General features: G+C 32.4%; 1 protein-coding gene and 1 long non-coding RNA gene across 2 annotated transcripts in view; one reads left to right on the top strand and one right to left on the bottom strand.

The window, feature by feature from the left end:
* LOC149482501 (cholecystokinin receptor-like) overlaps positions 1–12890 on the top strand; it is a 100550-nt gene extending 87660 nt beyond the window's left edge. The window contains exons 10-11 of the mRNA XM_089704363.1: positions 4776–4889; positions 12650–12890. Of these exons, the coding sequence (XP_089560489.1) occupies positions 4776–4810 (35 nt within the window). The 3' untranslated portion in view covers positions 4811–4889; positions 12650–12890. The remainder of the gene's footprint in view (positions 1–4775; positions 4890–12649) is intronic.
* Positions 6114–8111, bottom strand: LOC149482502 (uncharacterized). The gene is made up of 3 exons (XR_016316703.1): positions 7572–8111; positions 7384–7445; positions 6114–7309 (listed from the first exon to the last, which is right to left on the bottom strand). It is a non-coding gene; the product is annotated as an uncharacterized LOC149482502 (long non-coding RNA).
* Positions 12891–16915: the final 4025 nt, after the last annotated feature.

Raw genomic sequence — 16915 nt, 5'->3', positions numbered from 1 at the left:
AACAATTTAGCTTTCATATTTAATAAGTGTTGTGACTATGGTACATTTCCTAATTTACTAAAGCTTAGTAAAGTTATACCTCTATTTAAGAAAGGCGATCAAGAAGACTGTAACAACTATAGACCTATCTCGATTTTACCAACATTAAGTAAGGTATTCGAAAAGTTAATATTAAACCAATTGACTAGTCACTTTGCTTCTAATAATTTGCTGCACACCAAACAGTTTGGTTTCACAAAGGGGCGCTCAACCACAGATGCTGGAGTTGCACTACTAACACATATATATAAGGCATGGGAAAACTCAAAAAATGCTTTGGGGATATTTTGTGACCTCTCCAAGGCATTTGACTGCGTTGAACATTGTACATTATTGCGTAAACTTAATCACTATGGGATTAAAGGACAAGCTCAGAACCTCATAGCCTCATACCTGCATGATAGGATACAAACTGTAGTTGTTAATGGAGAACGTTCTAGCGGTGCGTCAATTAACATTGGTGTTCCACAAGGATCTATTTTAGGACCCTTCTTGTTCTTGGTATATATCAATGATCTACCTTATTATTTACAGGATAGGTGTGAAATAGTTCTGTTTGCAGATGATACCTCATTAATATTCAATGTGGATAGGCATGACCCAAATGTTGACGAAGTGAACAGTACTCTTTTACACATATCCGACTGGTTTACTGCTAATAATTTATTATTAAATGCTAAAAAAACAACTTGTGTTGAATTTTTACTACCTAACGTTAAAAAGTTGAGCAGAAATATTACCTTGAACGGGGAGGTATTACACCCTACAGAATCGACTGTATTTCTTGGGTTAACATTGGACGAGAAACTACAGTGGGGAGCCCATGTCAACACCGCTGCAGGTAAGCTCAGTTCAGCAGCATATGCAGTCCGAAAGGTAAGGCATCTCACCGATGAAGATACAGCTAGATTGGTTTATTTCAGCTACTTTCATAGTATTATGTCCTATGGAATTCTACTATGGGGCAGGGCAGCAGATATAGAAACTATATTTATCTTACAGAAAAGAGCCATTCGCTCTATATATAATTTACGTGCTCGGGACTCACTAAGAGATCTCTTTAAGAATACTGGTATCCTTACTGTACCATCACAGTATATATTTAATAATATTTTGCATGTACACAAAAATGCCGACGTACACACAAGAGTAGGAGATAGACACTGTTATGGCACAAGGAACAGAAATAGAATTGAAATGCCATTTTTCCGATTAGCTAAAGTTAAAAATTCATTTATGGGTCAAGGTATACGCTTTTACAATAGAATTCCTCATAATATTAAAGAGTTTGGTAGTGCTAAATTTAAAACTTATGTAAAAAATATATTAGTTCAGAGAGCCTATTATAGCATTAAGGAATATATGGAAGATGAAAATCCATGGAGGGTTGTCGCGTAAGAACCACAGGACAGTTCTTTGGCATATTATGATATATTATGTAGTTAGATTTAAGTTACAGATTATGTAATATTGACAATATGATTTTAAAAGAGCAACTATGGAGTTTCTTGCCGGTTCTTCTCCATAGATACTGCTTTCCGAATCGGTGGTAAATGTTAAAAATACTTATGTAATGACGATTCGAAAGTGCTACTAAAAGTAGTCTAATTGAATAAATAAATGTTTGAGTTTGAGTTTGAGTTTGAGTTTATAATTATTCACCTATGAAAGTTTTTTCGATTTATAAACAAAACTATCAAACATCAACTAAGTTCGCTTACGTTATTTGGTTTATATACTAGCTTAAAACCCGCGGCTTTTCCCGCTTTGTTTAAAAACTAATCAATTATATACTAAAACCTTATTATATTTTAAAGCCTTATTTTTTGATCACTCACCTCAATCAAATTCTCTCCTTACGCATATCTAATATCTTAATACTATTATAAAGGCGAAAGTTTGTAAGGATGTATGGATATATGGATGTATGGATGTATGGATGTATGGATGTTTGTTACTCTTTCACGTAAAAACTACTGAACCGATTACAATTAAATTTAGCACACATATAGAGGGTAACTTGGATTAACACATAGGATAGGTTTTATCCCGGAAATCCCACGGGAACGGGAACTATGCGGGTTTTCCTTTGAAAACGCGGGCGAAGCCGCGGGCGGAAATCTAGTATATTATAAAGGCGAAAGTTTGTAAGGATGTATGGATGTATGGATGTTTGTTACTCTTTCACGTAAAAACTACTGAACCGATTACAATGAAATTTAGCACACATATAGAGGGTAACTTGGATTAACACATAGGGTAGTTTTTATCCCGGAAATCCCACGGGAACGGGAACTATGCGGGTTTTCCTTTGCAAACGCGGGCGAAGCCGCGGGCGGAAATCTAGTAGGTACATACGGTAGCCTGGAACTTGGAAGAGATCGCTACCTAGCGATAAGGCCGCCGTTTGAACATATCTTTCTCTATTTTATGTTCTTTCTGTATTTGTACTTTCTTATATGTGTGCAATAAAGTATAAAATAAATAAATAAAACCTTCCTCTTGAAACACTCTATCTATTAAAAAAAACTGCATCAAAATCCGTTGCGTAGTTTTAAAGATTTAAGCATACAACGTGACATAGGGGCAGAGAAAGCGACTTTGTTTTATACTATGTAGTGATATACAGTAGCCTCGAATTGCATTACATTGTGTACGAGGATTGAGAGCACCGGTAATAATTGCAACCCAAATGGGATTACAAATTACAATTCCATCTATACTTGATATAATTTATTGCTGTATTATGCTAGGCGTCCACTAGGCGGATCGGGCCGGGCCGCATCGCAACGCAAAAATACGCCGGCCTATGTTTTGTATGAAACATCGTCCATTAGCGACGGATCGGGTCGGGGCGGGCCGCAACGTATTGGCGGATATCGCTTCGCAGGCGGATTTCTGCCGGCGGTGCGCTGCGGCCCGGCCCGCCCTGACCCGTCTAGTGGACGCAGGCAGGCGGATGTGAGCGGCGAGCGTCTGTTAGATAAAATCCGCCTAGGCGGTCCGCCGCGCCCCGTACAGGTGGACGCAGGAGCAAACAGCGCGTCCATTAGAGACGGCCCGTTGCGATGCGACCCGCCCCGATCCGTCTCTAATGGACGCCTAGCATTAGGAAATAGCTCTTCATACTAGCTTACATGATACAGGAATTATGAAAAGCAGAAATATTATGAGCATTTTATTTAATTGCATAATATTTTTTAACAATAAAATTAACCGATTTCAAATACTGGAAATGAAACTTTTAAATGGAACCAACTGGAAGGTACAAGCTTTCAAATAAAAAAAAAATCGGTTGTCTGTAAAGTCGGTTTACTGACGATAGTTGAACGTGACAACGTCCGATTGTGCTTCTTTATCGCTCGTTCCGCGCTCTCGCTTGCACTTCAAGCCTTACATGGAACGCCTCAGGGTGAGGTAACGCCGCATGAGTCATGTTTTTCGTGCGTGAAGCCGGCTCTATCGAATTATAAGACGTTGTCACGTCAAAAAATAATCATTCAAATCGGTTCACCAAGTCGAAAGTTCTAAGGTAACAAACGCAACAAAAATTGCAGTGGAAATGAGAATCTCTTTTTTTCGTTTGGAAAATGCATCAAAATATTTCAAGAAGGTGAACAATTTTTAATAAAGTTGTGCAATTTATAATTCAGTGACAATGCAAATTTCAGCGCATTTCTAGAAAGGAAGACATTTACATACTTAATTAACATTATCTCAGAGCATCTTTATAATCTAAAGAGTTAGACTTCATAATAATATTATATTGTAGTTTATTACTTTAGAGGAATTTTAATTCATTTCATTTCAAGGTGTTTTTCATCATCATCATCATCTGCTTAGATACGTTCCCACTGTTGGGACACGAGCCTCCTATGAGGGTACAGGCCGTAGCTGGCTAAGTGCGGGTTGGCTAGATATTTGAAGAATATTATGATTATTGAATATTTTTTTTGCTCTAGCAATAACATGTACACACAAATAACACAAATAAAGTTTCTCAGAAGTCAATAATTTCATTTATTCATCAGTTTTCTAAAAAAACTGAGAATAAATCAGTTCTTAGTATAACCCTTACTAAGTACGCTTGCTGCAAAATATTTAAAATGTTCTTCAAGAAATTAATAGATGCAGTTTTAAATCCGATTAAAATATTTGCCTTCAAAGGAAACCTATTACATTTCCTTGGAAAATTTGAAGTTGGTTTGGCGAAAATATTTTTAATTTGCATGTTTGTGACTTTTTAACATTCAAAGACACTGATTTGTTATTAAAAGGTTACGTATTTACATTTGAACGGAGTTATTTTAACGTCATATTTTAAGGGTTAATAATTTTTCCGCCCGCATCTCAGTCTGCGAAATACTAAAACTACATCAAAAACTGTTGCGTAGTTTTAAAGATACACAGAGAGATACAGATAGACAGTGGCCGCGACATTGTTTATTTTTCTATGTTATAAATGTGATAGGTATTTAATTGAAAAATGTCCGGATTTAGGTTAAATTCGACGCACATAGCTACACAGGTTGCATATTTTAGCACACTTTTCAAGAAAAGCTCATCTATACAAACTTTTTTTGCACAGTTGTGGTAATCTAGTACATAGGTTTTTTTTTTAAATTTGGTTTGCATATTTTAGAATACTTTGAAGTCCGACAAGCTTGTATCAATACGACCATTTTTCGACAATTCTGGTAGTTATTTCAGTGTTTAAATAAACAATATTGTTCCAGAGTTGGATGGGCTAGAAGGTGAGGATTGTGTTTAGCAGCGGCTCACAAAACACCACGGTGGGAAGCGCGCACCCCGCCCTGCCAGCTGTCGTTGTCGCGCGGCCCGTTACACAGGTAATATTTATTTATTTATTACACTCAATTAAATGAAAATAAGAGTCTTTCTCTATGTTCACCGTGTAATTTAAGAAAATCCTCTCTTACCTCTCTCCTCTCATACCAAATTTCACATTTATCTTCCATGTTTCCAAAATTAAAAATGACGAAGTTTATAACAAACTTGTAACCCCTATTTACCTATGTGTATACGAATGCATTTTAAAATTTTAATTACTGAATTTTTTACAGTTGACGGACTTGCAACCCCTCTTTGATCCCCTTAGAAATGGAATATCCAAAAATCCTCTACGTAATAAAACGTTAGAGCAAATTTCAACATTCTACGCTCAGTAGTTTCGCCTTGTCCGTATTTTGTATTAATAGCTGAATTAATAATACTAAAATAAAGTTCAAGACATAAATAATAAGGCAGTGCCACCTGAAACTTGATAAATAAATTCATCTATTGCACGTCTCATAAGCGAAGCGTTGAGGTGGGTACTACTGTCACTTCGTGCAAAACATCTGATTTTTCAAACTTAAAATGTCTTTATGTATCATACATTGCACTTGTAAGATAATACATACACACACATATTAAGAAAAAACACTATTTTTAATATTCATGATATTTTTGATGTCATTTTTGTTATTTAAACTAGTTAAAAAACAGTTTAAAAAAGTTCTGTCTTGGACGTCCGTGTGTCTGTATGTGCGGAGGATTTTCTTGTTAACACGATAGCGACCGAAATACTTTACTAATCGAGTCTTTTTTTTTCTCTTACGCTGGAGTATGCTCAGGAATAGAAGCCTTTCATTTTTCAGGGTCTGATTCGATGTGGTTTAATTGTTATTAAATAAACAAAAATAATAATTAATAAATAATTATTAAAAAAAATTATGAGGCGTGCACTTTTGGATTTTCCAAATTTTTTTTAGGATATTTACTCGACTGTCAAGGCTTTGTCTAATCGTTTATATTAAGACGATACACAAAAAAAAATCCACTGCTTGGCGGGCGGAGTCTAATAGTTCGCTATCGCGAACGCGGCTGTGCGCGATGTCATTCTTGCAAACTCGCCGCGCTGCCGCTGGCCGACTCGGGACAAACATGTATGGAGTCGTCATACAGTTATAATATTGTTATACATATATTTAATTGTTGATTTATTATTGGTTTTATTTTCTTGCTTATAAACAAATAATCTTATTTTTAACCACTACTTAGACATTATTAATAATTATTATTATTTCGTAATGTTTACTTTATTACAAAATAATACAGGTTATAAATAATCTTTAAAATAACAAAAAAATATTGTTACTCTGAAAAAATGAAATGGTACTCAATAACGCGGACTACTGAATGGATTTAGATAGAATTTGATGCTGACGTAGATATTACATCATGCCCAGAAATGAAAGGTAATATTTCTGAAAGAAGTTATAAACCCTAATTCTTCTCAGTCAAAGTCAAGAGTGGAAGATATCACTAATACAGTAAAACTGATGCGAAACTTTGGATGTTAATTTGTATATTTTTTTGTTAGTTGTTACTTAATCACGTCAAGACTACATTACCAATTTTGATAAAATATAGCTAATTGCCTGGATTTACACATAGGATACTTTTTATCCGAACTGAACACTTCTGTGGGATAAGACAGGATTCACGATATAATCTAATTCCACGCGGGCAAACCCGCGGTCGGAATTATATTTTTTTAAATAAAAAAATTGTTTAAAAAAAAACACAAAATATATTGACGCATATATTTATTTTTTGCACTCTATTATAATTGTAATTATTCATTACAAATAATCAAAATAAAATAGCCAGAACAAAGTTAGGCCCTGGTAGGGTAGGTAGGCAGGTACAGCAATGTGAGACGAACACTGGCTTATTTATACCAATAATAATGTATTATAAACATTAAATTAAGTTTACTTTCTAACAACAAAAATACATAATATTAGCTAATGTGAAAGTGAATCAACCAATCATCCCACAACAATGAAATGTGCACACAAATATTCATCCAAATCGGTTCATGTCATTAGGAGGAGTGACTGCAGCGCCATCTTCCGGGCCCAATTGTGTTTCCAGATCACCCAGGAACTCAATTTAATATACTTACACAAAATTTTTCGAAATGAAAACTCACATTACTATGTAAATATGAATATAAATCTGTTTTATTACTAAGCAATTTCCCGCACAGGTGTAGTAAGTATAAATGAAATAAATATCAACATCAAATTCTTTATACAACATACTTATCTACCACCTACTAAGAAATGTAATTCTTGAAATTTTTTCGTATTTTTTTTTTAATATAATACTACTCCAATGAGCTCCTGTTCCATATTACATCCACCATACTTCCACTAAGTTCACCATGATTTTTTATTTCTTTGCACTTTGTTGCTTTTTGCTAAAAATGGAATAATGGGATAAAACCAGTAGAGCGTTGATAAAATACATTTTTGACTGAATAAAGGTACTTACGAAGGAGTGGGTTCACATTGTGAACAATCAGTGGGTTTATTTTCCTTCTGGATTCCGGATTTCTGAAAAGATTATTTATGCTATAAATGAAAAAATCTTACACATTCGTTATGTACTTAAAACAGGGGTACATATCAAACATCGTCTATAATACAATTATCATCAAATTTAAAATAAAACCAACTTACTTCATTAATTTGTTCCAATTGTAAGCATTCTTTTTCCTCCAACCTTTATGTTTCTTCTTCTTATTTTCTTTATTGTCCCCATTTGTCTCATTTTGTCTTATCGTGTTGTCACCCTTTTTTACGATTGCGCAAGCGACACAAGTTCCCCGTGTGACGGCCGTAGCGGGAATGACTCGTGCAGCGATCGGGGTAGGAAGGTACAGGGCGGCTCTCGCTATATTGGCTGGTCGCGCGCTAATTTCAAGTATTTCTTGTTTATTTCAAAACCATCGCATATTTCAAAATTCTAAATCGGTAGACGTATAGGTTGTATATTTTATAGTTAATATCCAAAAAGTCGTAACTTTACGTTTGTTATTTTGAAGATGCCATAGATTAAAAAAAAATAACAATGAGAACTTCGTATTTTTTTTCTATCGAGAAAATATCATGGAATCATGTTTCTAAAACGGTAGACGTATTGTGTTACTATTGAACTTTCTTGTCAAGAATTTTCATCACGACAACTTTAATAATATAAAAATTACGAAGGTTTGAAAAGGGCCGTAAATGTTAGAAAAATTAATTCATCACCTTAAAAGCTTTTTGAGTCACCGTTTATTCTATATTTAGTGCAAAAATCCAAAGTTTTGTAATAAGGCAGAAAGGTTATTTCAACTTCTTCAAGAACAAGTATAATGAAAACATTATTTTCATGTTTGTTCAAGCGAATAGAAATAATTGAATTTTATTTCAAATCTTGATTATATAAGCTTAATTATTTATTAAAAAAAAAAAAAATTTAAAATTGATTTTCAGTAGAACTATTTGTATTTCTCAATATAGCAACCACGTTATATTTGTGTATTGTTTGCACCAAAATATCGTCATTGTTTTGAATTAGTTATTTAGCAAAATATTAATTGTATTTATACAATTTCAGACAAATCTATCAATGTCAGTATTTTTTAATATAAACTAACTGTAAATCATATAAAAATTTCTCTATTTTATTTCGCTCTGAATATTCCTCGAAGCTCAATTTAATAACAGTGCATTTGTAAATCTAACTACATAGTATGGCTTTCATAATATACGAGCCGGTGATCGAAATTCAAGCTGTTCATTTTAACGACTCTCTCATTCGACCGCACGCTTTGCGATGATACGTTTGACAAATATGCATTTTAATACGAAAACAACGATTATATGCATCATCACGATACGCGGAATACAGTCTAAAAAAGATACAAGAACCGTTTAACCATTTATCGTAATGTAATAAGGAGAAAGAGTGTGTGTTGGTCTCTATTTTTCACATCGTACCGGAGTATTTTACGATATGAATTTTGTGTCTGGAGATAGTAAGGAGACTAGAGGCTACTTTATATCGCGGTGAAATTTCTTATTTCCACGGGAATATCCCTTAACTACACCAACAAAAACGTAGAGAAATAATTACTTCATACGTGTAATCACAAATCCACGAGAAAGTCAAAATAATTTCTGAAACAGATAAAAGTGAAAGCCACACTTTGTGAAATATTTTTATATTATGTAGCGATGACTGAAACGGGAAAATACATTTGTTATCGACAAAGTACTAAAGGTACTTTATCTCATAATATGAAAGAATATTCTTCTTCGAATCTTATAATAATAAATAAAATAAATAAATAGAACTTCGTGATTTAAATTGTACTGGGATGGCTGAAATAGATAATTTTTTGGCACTGTCTGATTTTGCCCGATTGGAAAGATCCAATATTTAAAGGATTTTATTATTAAACAAAACATCTCGAACACTACAAAATAAAAGACAAATTAGTACAGTAACCTTTAAATAATTTAATATGTGTGTACCTTCTATTAAGTACGTAGATTCAAATTAATTAGTATTCTCACTGTTATTTTGTTTATCTACGGGTCCTTAATCCCGCATCACAAGGTCCTAATTTACATTATGTGAAACCGTAGTCCTAAAAACCGAGCCCTTTTGCTTCCTTTATTCAAAGGGCAGATTTGCCGGTCCAGAGATTGTAACCGACCTACATCTGTTTTTAATTAAATGTTTTGAGTATTCTGTTCTTCAAACTTTACTGTACATTCTAAAAACGACAGCTTTCAATATCTATTTCTTCATATGAATTTCATAATGTGCATTAATATGAGGTTTTTGTTCAAGGTTTTCACGGAAATTGGATATTGGATAGATGTCTATTTTTATTCTTAAATTATTCATATTTGAGAAAAATATCATCCCCGAACATATTTTCTCCGAACCAGGAAAGAAAAGCCGCCGGAAATAGCGAACATTCCTATAATCACAATGGCCATATTTTTGGATGAATGGCTGATGCTCAGTCGAATGAATGCCTCGATATGAATATATCATCAGATACATAATTTATTTCTTATTTATATTAAGGAAAATCGAATTAGTTACGTTAAGTTACATACTTCTTACTAAAGAATGACTGAATTCACTTTTATGATTTTTGATTTCTTCTGCTTGGATTAGTATTACTGTTAAAAATTACTTGTTAGCTGCTATCCTCGGCTCTAACTGCGTAGAGACGAGGCTAACATGTAACGTTATATAAATATATACTCAACTAAATTTAATTTAAGTATTTATAAGTCGGAGAATTTAAATAACTCTCCATAATTAATTATAATTAGGTAGATGTGTGAAATAATATTAAATAATGACTCATTGCGCACACCTTGCGCGATCGATAGTAGTACCTAGACTATATCATCGAGCTATTGACTCAAGGAATATAAACCGTAGCATGGCCCGTAACCACATCCATTTCATATCAATTCAATGTCGACATTATGTTGTACACCATAGAGTACATTGTAATAGAAAGGTATAGCCACATAGCAACTACTCTGTTATAATTCTCTCACATATAAATAAAAAATAATATGTATATTTCAACAAACGAGTAAATTATTTTGGTTTTTAATATTATTTACGTTTTCAAGTTAGTCAATACATAAAAATTCAATTCATTTTATTCCAATAAACAAAGAACAAAAAGATCTATATAAGAACCAAATTCCTATTGACACGTTTTCATATAAAACAATGGACTACAATAATATGGTATATTCTCAAACTAACAAGAGAAATACATATTGTAACATCTGTAATACTACTTTATTACAAGAAACGCCTAAAATAATAGTCAAGCTTGTATTATTCGAGTAAGAACCCTCTTTTCATAAGAGTTCTTTGTTATAGATATCTCTCATCAAATATGTTCGATGACTTCGTTACAATTTATTAGGTAGCAGATATTCAATTCAGTATTATTAGACGAAATGACTTATTCTTATGTAAGGATAAACAATTAATAGTCTATTGCACGCACATGCACGCCTCATAAGCGAAGCGTTGAGGTGGGTACTACTGTCACTTCGCGCAAAACATCTGATTTTTCAAACTTAAAATGTCTTTATGTATCAAACATTGCACTTGTAAGATAATACATACACACACATATTAAGAAAAAACACTATTTTTAACGTTCATGATATTTTTGATGTCATTTTTGTTATTTAAACTAGTTAAAAAACAGTTTAAAAAAGTTCTGTCTTGGACGTCCGTGTGTCTGTATGTGCGGATCCTTTTTCTTGTTAACACGATAGCGACCGAAATACTTTAATAATCGAGTCTTTTTTTTTCTCTTACGCTTGAGTATGCTCAGGAATAGAACCCTTTCATTTTTCAGGGTCTGATTCGATGTGGTTTAATTGTTATTAAATAAACAAAAATAATAATTAATAAATATTTATTAAAAAAAATTATGAGGCGTGCACTTTTGGATTTTCCAAATTATTGTTATAATATAATCAAGATCAAAATAGATTTTTACACAGGTACCATATTTTATTTTTAAAAGCTATGTATTTGTATTGATATATAACATACCAAAAATCGAAGTTAATGCCCAAAAAAGTTCAACCTGTAATATTATTAACTGTACAAATATAGGTCTTCGTTTGATCGGATTTTCATGTATCAGTGAACACAATGCTAACATGAAAAACATGTTACGCATTGTATTTGTTGTTTTTGAAGTGAAACTTCTTTATCGGGGTTGGAAAAAAAATTAGTGTAACATTCTTTCGTTACGCGTGACATTTTTCCGTTACGCGCCATCTTGTTATCCCTACCACGCGTGATTGATGTATTTCTGTAAAGTTGCATAAAGTAAATTATTTTTGAAAAATAAGGTCATAAAGAAGTTTCACTTCTTACGTGTGTACACTAGTACACACATTTTTTTTAATATTTTGGGAATGATTTGATGATTTTTTATGCTTGTAGTAGAAACATAAGCATTTATCAACCAATTTTGTTCGTTTAAAAACATGTTGTTTAGTTATATTGGTTTTATTTTCTAATTAAATCACAAATGAGCTGAGGCTAGAATAGAATAAACAGTAAACAGCACATAGGTATAGAGTAAATTATTTAAGTATTTATAGTTATTCATGTTTTGAAATAGCTTTTTCATATCGATAAGAAAGTAATTGATATAATCAAACTTAAAACCTTTAAAAACAACTTTAATACCGAAAAAAACAACAAAATGAACTCGAATTTAAGATAAGCCTGCTAAATTAGGTCGCATTCACTGAGAATTTATATAAAGACTTACGATCATGAGGTTCATTGTTATTTCCCCTGCCTTTGAAGTGAAAAATAACATTCTATTACACGGGTCGAATCTACAATTCGGGATTTGTGTATCTCAAGTCCAGAGACAGGTTCCCACCTAATTTTCCCGTGGGAATTTGAAGGATATCTTTTGTAAATAGGTCAACCGTTTCTTAAGAATTTACCTAATTTAGGCCAAATTCTTGCTATAATTAGTCTCAATAATTAATTTTTGTTTTACTTAAATTCGACGTGGGTGCCGACATCGTTGAACACTAAAATAGCATCTACTATCTATGACTTTAATTATTAAGAGACTAAAGTGTAATATTATTATATTTTGTTACTTTCAAGTGGTGAAAACTCACTTTTTTTGTAGAAAAATGTTGTAATTCCTAATACTCAGTGACCTTTTTGTCAACAGGTAATAGAAACAGGAAAGGAAGGGAGTCAATTCCTTTATCGCATTACCTGGCCCCGCACGGCGCAGTCAAAGGGGCCAACGCCAGCACAGCCGCTTTATGAATAGAGAGTGAAAGATACAAGTAATAAGAAAAAGATAGATGGACTTACTGTAACTGTACTGTAAAAGAAAGACAATGACACTATATTAACTAAACAGTGAAAATGTGTTCAGTGAAATGACAGTGAAAAATATCGAAAGTTTTAATCCATCAGTCCTCGGAATCACAGACACAATAGAAAATCTATTGTGTCGCGCCCCGATCGGGCCTTACGGTGGTCAATGGGTTAATAGTGGAAACGAGCTTGATAAATGATGTATATAATTTATGAAACTACAGTTTATAAGAGACAAGCTTCGTATTTACTATAAGGGACCTTACAATTAAAGTAACAAATGTTTTTGACGAGAACATTGAACTATTTTGTGAATTAATTATAAGTTGTATCAAATTGTACATATTAGTATTTATTACAAATATATTATGTTAGTGGATACATAGTTTTATAAGACAAGTAAATAAATTTAAGAAGTCAACTTTATTCAGTACTAATTAACTTTGGCCTAATCTTAATACATAAGCTCAAATATATAAACTTATATATTAATTTATTCTCCAGACTTGATTAACTTAATAAGAAAACTATTTATTTATTTACATAACTTTATATATGACCTCTCTAATTAAACAACTATTTTTAGGTTCATATATTATATTATGTTCTGTATCTATATTGTTTTATCTGAATTCATACAGTAAATAAAACCTATCTCTATCGTAAAGGTCCAGTTTACTCCCGCAATGTTCACGAGAAAAATAACTATTCATTTAAAACTTTTCACCATTCAGAGTCTTCAAGGTCTTATTCCCAGTTACAAACTAAATAAGTATGTATTTCTATTACAAGTCGTAAAACAGTAGGGGTCTTTTATTACGTGAAATTACTTCTGACCTTCTGACCTTAAATATTTGAGGGAATCAATCAAATTCTTCATGGGATGTTGGTATGTACATTGTATGTATTCTAATATCTCGGGACATTTCCGGATTTCTGTGGACTTTGGGACACAATTTGAACTTGAATCTTTGAACAGTACATTTGGCTTCGAAATTTTTTTAATCCTGTTGATATTTTTTTTCGTTGTTCAAACTCATTTTTAAACGTTACTTTCAATTTTATAAAGATCTGATTTTCATGATACAATAATTGCAACAATTACAATGTCTTAATTTTTATTATAATAATAACCCAGATAACCCAGAATGGCATATTTGTAGCTAAATGCCTACTATTAATTCTGTGTATTCGAGTTATAAACTCATATATAAATTGTTTGCAATTGATAATCAAATTACAGATATTCCCAAATGCTTGGGTTCGTATTACGAAATACGAAAAATTTTAGTATGGGCCGAACAAAAATTATTTTATACAACTGCTTGGTACGAAGCAGCCTGGAATATTGTAGTTCCGTATGGAGACCCCACTATTCTACTCACATGCTAAGACTAGAAAGAGTACAAAAAAGATTTCTATGGCACTTAGCATTTTCTGTTGGGAAGCTTAGACAACTAACTACATATAAGTCGCGTCTTAACTTTTTTAAAATGCGTGCTTTGCATGTTAAATACAACATTATTGATGCATCTTTCTTATTCAAACTTATCAGAAATAAAATTGACTGTCCCGGTTTGTTGAGTCAAATTAGGTTTCGCGTGCCATATAGGTATCCCCGTAGCTGTATCACACCTTTTTACCCTCCATTACGTAGAACTGTTCTTGGTACTAATTCGCCACTTCTAAGAATGTTTAAAATTTTAAATGAGTGTAGTGATGTAACAGGTATTAATTTTGATAGCCATAGATTATTCCTGAATAAAATCTACGAACACTTTATTAATTTAATTTAAAATCATTGAGCTTATATTATATAATTCATTCATAATCTCATAAATGTTAATCCAATTTAGTTTATTAAGAAAATTATTATTGTTAATCTTTTTTTTTTTTTTATTTGTCTAAATTTAAAATGTAAACTAACTGTAATGTAAGTACTAATTATCTGCTTTGTTTGTTTTCATAACCGTTCTGTTTTTCTTTTCTTAAAAAAAAAAAGTTTTTGCATGTGGTGTTAGCCTTTAAGTAGCTGTTGCATTTGTATAAGTTATTTTGTGTTCTTGTTTCTGTATGTTTGTGTTGATGTAAACAACTGTTGGCTGACCTTAATTAAATAAATAAATAAATAAATAAATAAATACAGGCAATTTGCATTTCAGATAATTTTGTTAATAAATATATGTTTCGTTTTTATAGAAAGAATTCGATATGTTCTATGATAATTTCATTTAAGTACTTATTAGCCTATTTCTTTACTCCTTATTTCACGTGAAAATTAAATCTGATGGAGATTAATATAATATTATATTCATGCTTGATTAACCTAAAGAAAATTATGAGAATGTAAGTATACGTTCAGTATCTTTCAGTACTTTTTATTACTAAAAAATGATTTTACTAATTGTTTGTGTTGTTCTTTAAAAATAGTAGCTTAAAAGTCAATTCAAAAGTTCAATTCAATTCAAATTCACTTAAAAAGCATCGTTAAGTTTTCTTAAATTTACCAATATGACACATAACTTGCTTTAGATTTTAGCTTAAAGAACTTTCTCCCACCCATAAAATAAGTAGGTATAACACAACTAAGAACAAATGAAAAGAAAAATGCAGACGATGGAGCAATTTCGAAAAAAGAAGCCGTTATAACAACGTAATGAAAGAATTGCTATTAAATTATTTCGAAATTGTGCGGAACTTTTGAATCGTTTCGAAATTCCTTAAATTCAAAGGGTGAATGAAAAAAGTTCAATTTGTTTTTTCCTCTTCACAGGCTTCTTTTTTTCACCACAATTAAGACAATAAAGACTAAAATGGCATACGTTCTCTATAGACATAGTGTGTTCGTTTTTCTTGCCTATTTTTATAGAAAGAAGTTGATTAAACATGTCTTAATAGAACCTGCAGAAAAATCAAATGAATCAATCTTGATATCATTAAGGACTAACTGATCAATCACTCGTCGTAGACTTCAACAATCTTTTAATATTATTTGCGTACAAAGTAGTGTAAGCGCGTCACACACGGTGAAGATACTATAATATTTTATCTTAAGATACTGTTATATTTTATATTACAGTATCTTAACGCATCCGGTATCAGCGTTCGGACTATTTGCGTTATATTGCGTACTAAGACCCCTGTAGAACCGCCATCCTGTTACAAATGACGCGAAATTTTGTGGGTCATTTGTAACAGGATGGCGGTTCTACAGGAGTCTTAGTACGCAATGACAAAAAGAAAAATGATGGTCCGAACGCTGATACCGGATGCGTTAAGATACTGTAATATAAAATATAACAGTATCTTAAGATAAAATATTATAGTATCTTCACCGTGTGTGACGCGCTTAATGCTTCTTGCAATTTCGTATAATTTATGCTTCTAAATAAGGAAATGGAATTGTTTTATAAGCTTGTAACAAATACACAATATTTAGTCATAAACATGTTTAACTCTCTACGTGTTTGTTTTTATTACAATTGGTCCCTTTGGGCCAATTAAAGTGATGTTAATAGCAGAATAGCGTTTGCAAATGCGACCGAGATTTATAGGTGTGAATTAAGACGATAGCTTTCAGCTGTGAACTAGCTAATTACCGAAATAATAATAATATATTTTTGACACTTGGCGCATTGGTTTATTGCCTATTCTACCAATAACTTCTATAGACATACAGTTTTATAATATCGATGATAGGGTATCTAGATTGTTTGTCATTTTATTCACGAAGTATCATGTGGAACTCACGATCGATTTGTAGAAATCTCTCGGTTTAAAAGGTCAACAAATAGCCAAGAACTATTGACTATATCTATACCGAATTCGATAAAAATGTTAGTGATTATTTTTCCGACCCAAATATCGACCAATAGAATTGCACTATTCGACGCCACAACGACGTCATTTTGAAAATTTTCTCTGGTCGTTGACGTCAAACTGACAGGTTCAATTAAATTGTGAAATTATTGGCCGACATTTGGGACGGAAAAATAATCTCCCGAATACCACACGAGCTTCAAAATTATCTGGCATTTCCCTCAAGGTTCCCTGCAAACAAATAAAGTCGTCAAGTTTTTCAGGAAAAATCACTCGCGCTTCGCCCTCGTGA

The sequence above is a fragment of the Colias philodice genome, chromosome 15, assembly GCF_061535455.1.
Source record: "Colias philodice isolate Cphi_HAF_F1 chromosome 15, ilColPhil1 Martin Lab GWU primary, whole genome shotgun sequence".
In the NCBI taxonomy this organism is placed as follows: domain Eukaryota; kingdom Metazoa; phylum Arthropoda; class Insecta; order Lepidoptera; family Pieridae; genus Colias; species Colias philodice.
This window is presented reverse-complemented; position numbering and strand designations above follow the sequence as displayed.